This window comes from Peromyscus californicus, unplaced genomic scaffold, assembly GCF_007827085.1.
Source record: "Peromyscus californicus insignis strain IS unplaced genomic scaffold, ASM782708v3 Scaffold_7__1_contigs__length_154581171, whole genome shotgun sequence".
NCBI classification, from domain to species: Eukaryota; Metazoa; Chordata; class Mammalia; order Rodentia; family Cricetidae; genus Peromyscus; species Peromyscus californicus.
The window spans coordinates 62,788,897-62,793,611 of NW_026294595.1; the positions used below are offsets into that span (position 1 = coordinate 62,788,897).

Consider the following 4,715-nt stretch of genomic DNA (forward strand, 5'->3'; position numbering starts at 1 on the left):
AAGGTCACTGAAATAATGAATTATCAAATTTTCCAGGCCCTATAGTACCCCTTTTATTATTTCTGCTATTGCTGCTGTTCTTTGTGTCATTACACAGTTTTGAAATAATTTATTGGGTCACTTCTTTTTAGCTTGAAGAACTAACATAACTTGATATTTCTAAAAAAAAAAACTTGGTAGCAAGTTCTCAAAAATAAAACACAATGTTTTTTTATGAAAAAAAGTAGCCATACTTCCACTTGATAATGTGGAGAATGGCACTGAACATGAATGGGTAAAACACAAGCAAATCCTTATATACCAGACTCACTGTAACTTTGATGGTCTAACCCCATTGAAGAGTATTTGTATAGACCAAAAGAAAAATAAACAAAATATATACTATCATTTGACTTGCTTCTCATGAAATGAACAATACATTGATATGATCAACCAATGAGAATTTATGACAATGTATTTCCATATTGGCTAATAATGAGGCAATAACCATACTGAAAAGATACAAAAATATTTCAATGCAGTATTCATACAGAAAGATATAAACATGTATTCTTTGCCTAGGGGTTATCATATCTCTGTAGATAATTTTAAAAATCTATAATACTGGGCAGACAGTTAATAAGCAAGGACAGCAGCAGGAAGTACACTCTTCAGCACATTCATGAAGGGCTTAAGAGTACTAATCTTAAATGATAGGTCAATGATTGTCAAGAAAATTGATTAAGTAAGACAAGATCATGGTACAGTAGGGATATTTACATTACTGAGTTATAGGTAGCAGAATTATATGTTGAAATGAAAATATTGACAAAGAATGAATGTAATAACAGTGTTTGGGATAGTCATTTTTCAGGAAAGTAATGAGAATTCTACTTCATGTGAACAAACAATATGTGGTATAAATGAATAACACTATATTGAAAAAAGTGTTAAGTCTGAGAGAAAGCAATTACTAGACAAAGTGAACATGCCAGGGACAGATACTTTGGGCTCTCTCCCAGGAAGTGATAAACATACAAGAAACTTAGTAATTTTCTTTTTGAAATTCTCATTATTTCTGATGTTGCCTCTTCATGTCACTCTCCTTATTGCTCATGAGTGTGTTTGTTTGTTTGTGTGTGTGTGTGTGTGTGTGTGTGTGTGTGTGTGTGTGTGCATGTGATTAGGTGAGTGGTGTCTAGAGTGTATTCTCTCTATTTTTGTATAAAATAAACTTATTGCCAAAAAGATTTATTTACTTTTTCAAATTTTGTTTTTATTATTAATCTATTCATTGTAACACAAATTCTGAAAGGTCTTTTAATAAAAAAAAATCGTGATGCCAAATATTGGTGTAAATGCTGAAAGATCATAGAGACAAAGGAACAAGTCACACATAGCCACCACCTTTTACCTCATCAACTCCTCAGCCTGAAAAAGCCTCAGCTGAGAGGTCTCTAGCTGAAAGGGATACTTCTGCTGAAAAGTCTTTAGTTCCTGTCTCCTCCCGCCTTACATATCTTTCTCTGCCCAGTTATCACTTCCTGGGATTAAAAGCTTGTGTACTTCTCAGTACTGGAATTAAAGGTGTGTGCCACCACTGCCTGGCTCTGTTTTCTCTCCTAGACTAAGTCAATCTCATGTAGTTCAGGGTGGTTTTGAACTCACAGAGATCCAGATGGATCTCTGCCTCCAAGTGCTAGGATTAAAGGAGTGTGCCACAACTGTCTGGCCTCTATGTTTAATCTAGTGGCTTGTTCTGTTCTCTGATGTTCAGGCAAAGTTTATTAAGGCATACAATATATCATTACAATTCATAATAGTTAAAGTAATATAAAAATAATACATTGTACAAATTCATATTGAAACAATTACGTTTTTAATGTTTTCTGAATATATTTAATTGGGAAAATTTATATTTTATGAAAACCTAAAGAAAATAATTTGCACAAATTATTCAATGTTCTTTGCAGGGCATATTTTACATCTTTGTTCCTCAAGCTATAGATCAAGGGATTCAACATAGGGATAACCAGGGTATAGAATATGGATGCCACTTTATCTGTGTCAAAGGAGTGGCTAGAATTGGGCTGCACATACATAAATATCAAAGTCCCATAGAAGACAATGACCACTGTCAGGTGTGACCCACAGGTGGAGAAAGCCTTCCGCCTGCCCTCAGCAGAGTTCATCCTCAGAATAGCTATGAGGATTAGCAGGTAAGAAACAAGGACGATCATAAGAGAGGAAATCAAATCAAAGGCTGCTAAAATTAGAATTATCAGTTCAACTTCATGTGTATCTGAGCACAGCAGAGATAACAAGGGGAGACTGTCACAATAGAAATGTCTGATGACATTGTAACCACAGAAAGACAAAGTGAAAATCTTAATTGTGACCAGAAGAGAAACAAATGTGCAATAGAGATAAGGAATCGCCACTAGTACCCAACATACCCTTTGTGACATGATGACAGTATAAAGCAGAGGCTTACAGATGGCCACATAGCGGTCATAGGACATTGCAGACAAAATGAAAAGCTCACTAACAATGAACACAAGAAAGAAAGCAAGCTGTGTAGCACAAAGGTTAAATGATATTGTATTTTCATCCACAACAAAATTCACTAACATTTTGGGTCCCACAGATGTAGAATAACCAAGATCTGTGATAGCCAGATGTTTGAGAAAGAAGTACATGGGTGTTTGCAGCCTGGCGTCCACTGTGGTGAGGATGATCATGCCCAAGTTGCCCATCAGTGAGATTAGATAGATGATGAGGAAGAGTCCAAACAATGGGGCCTGAAGCTCAGTGTGGTCTGTGACGCCCATCAGAATGAATTCAGTCACCACAGTAAGGTTGTCTTTCCCCATCCTGCCTTATCGTAAACCTGTTCAGAGTAGAGACAGCAACATCAACAATAGCTATCCTGTAATACCAACTGGCAGATATTTAGTATGCAACATTAGTATAATTAACATAATTTTAACATTTTAAATAATATATAATTTATAATTATATGTTAATTATATACTAGTATAATTAACATAGAATTCACATTTTAAAAATTTGTGACATGTGAGTATAAACTCATTGTTCTTAAATAACGATATGTACCATAGAGTTAGACATGCAAAAATAGACTGGCTACTTTATTTGAGCTTAATTTCATTCAACAAACATTTTTACATTGCATATATATTTCTTATTTGTAATTTGAAGATAAGCTTCTTTTGCTACTATAGGACTGATGACAATTAAGTTGAGGACAATACATCTCACATATCAAATATCCTTTTCTCAATAATAACACATAAGAATATTTCCTTAATGCTATGAAACATGATAAATTCTATATACATATAGAGATAAATCCTTGTTAGATAGTAGATAGAAGATTTATATAGATAGAGTATATAGATAGATTTATGATAGCTGTGTGGCAGATATGACAGCTATTGAAATATAAGGCAAATATTTATAAAAGTCATAATAACACTCAACATTCAGCTGGAGAGGACACCCACTCCTGTAACTTCAGGACATGAAAAGGTGACTAAAAGTGATTGTTTATTTGAGATCAGTGTGGGCCACATTGCTGTGGAATATCTTTCTGTATATTGTGAATATGTGCTGCTTCCATTGTCTAATAAATAATGCTATTTTGGCCTATGACAAGGCAGCTTAGAGGCAGGTGGGAAATCCAAGCAGGGATACCAAGAGAAGAAAGGAGAGGTAATTTTCCTATGCTAAATTAAAACTTTCCTTTTTGATTAGATAGAAAAGGAGAAGTGCTATGGGATGTCTTTCTGCATGCTGTGAACATGTGTTGCTCATATTGGCTAATAAATAAAGCTGTTTTGGCCTATGGCAAGGTAGCTTAGAGGTAGGTGGGAAATCCAAGCAGAGATACTGAGAGAAGAAAGGAGAAGAGGGAAAGATGCCTAGCTGCCAACCAAGGAGCAGCAAGATGCTAGCAGACCAGTAACACCATGCCCACTTGGCAAAACATAGATTAATAGAAATGAGTTAATTTAAGATTAAAAAGCTATCTGGTAAACTGCTTGCCAAGGCCATACAGTTTATAAATAATATTAAGTCTCTGAGTGATTATTTTATAAGCAGCTGCAGGACTGTAGGGCCAAGCAGGACCAGAGAAACTTACCATTACACCACATAGTGTGATTTTGTCTAAGAAACTCAGAAATAAACCAAAAGAATATGAAACAAAAAATGTTCATTTTCAATATATAAAGAATAATGATCCTCCTTCAATATTTGATGAGTAATTGTAGTCTTATAGAAAATCTAATCTGGATAGAGATCATATTTAATAATAAATATTGTATTCACTGAAAAACATTACTATTTCAGTCATGCAAAAATTTATAGCTGTGTATTTTAGAAATGAGTAAAACCACCTATTTCAGTATAATCAATTAAAAAAATTATACCTCTTGTTCATACATGTCAAACTTCAACACACTGGACAGATGTTGAATATATTTATAAATAGGAGCAATAAACAATTGCTAATCATTTAATGTAGCGAAGAAAATATCAGAGGATTTTTTATGGAGATATCCTCTATATTATTCTCTCTCCCCTCTTTTATGAGACAGGATCTCATTATATACCCCAGTTGCACTCAGACTTTTAATACCTCTTACCTCAACCTCCTGAGTGCTTTGTTTGAAGACATGTGTTGTCAACACCTGACCTTATGCTGTACTTAG

At 34.3% G+C, this 4,715-nt stretch overlaps 1 protein-coding gene across 1 annotated transcript; it reads right to left on the reverse strand.

Annotated features, from left to right (window-relative positions):
* Positions 1-1,892: 1,892 nt before the first annotated feature.
* Positions 1,893-2,852, reverse strand: LOC128101456 (olfactory receptor 8K3-like). The gene has a single exon (XM_052724570.1). The coding sequence runs from the start codon at positions 2,850-2,852 to the stop codon at positions 1,893-1,895; it is 960 nt and encodes a 319-aa protein (XP_052580530.1).
* Between the last annotated feature and the right edge of the window lie 1,863 nt (positions 2,853-4,715).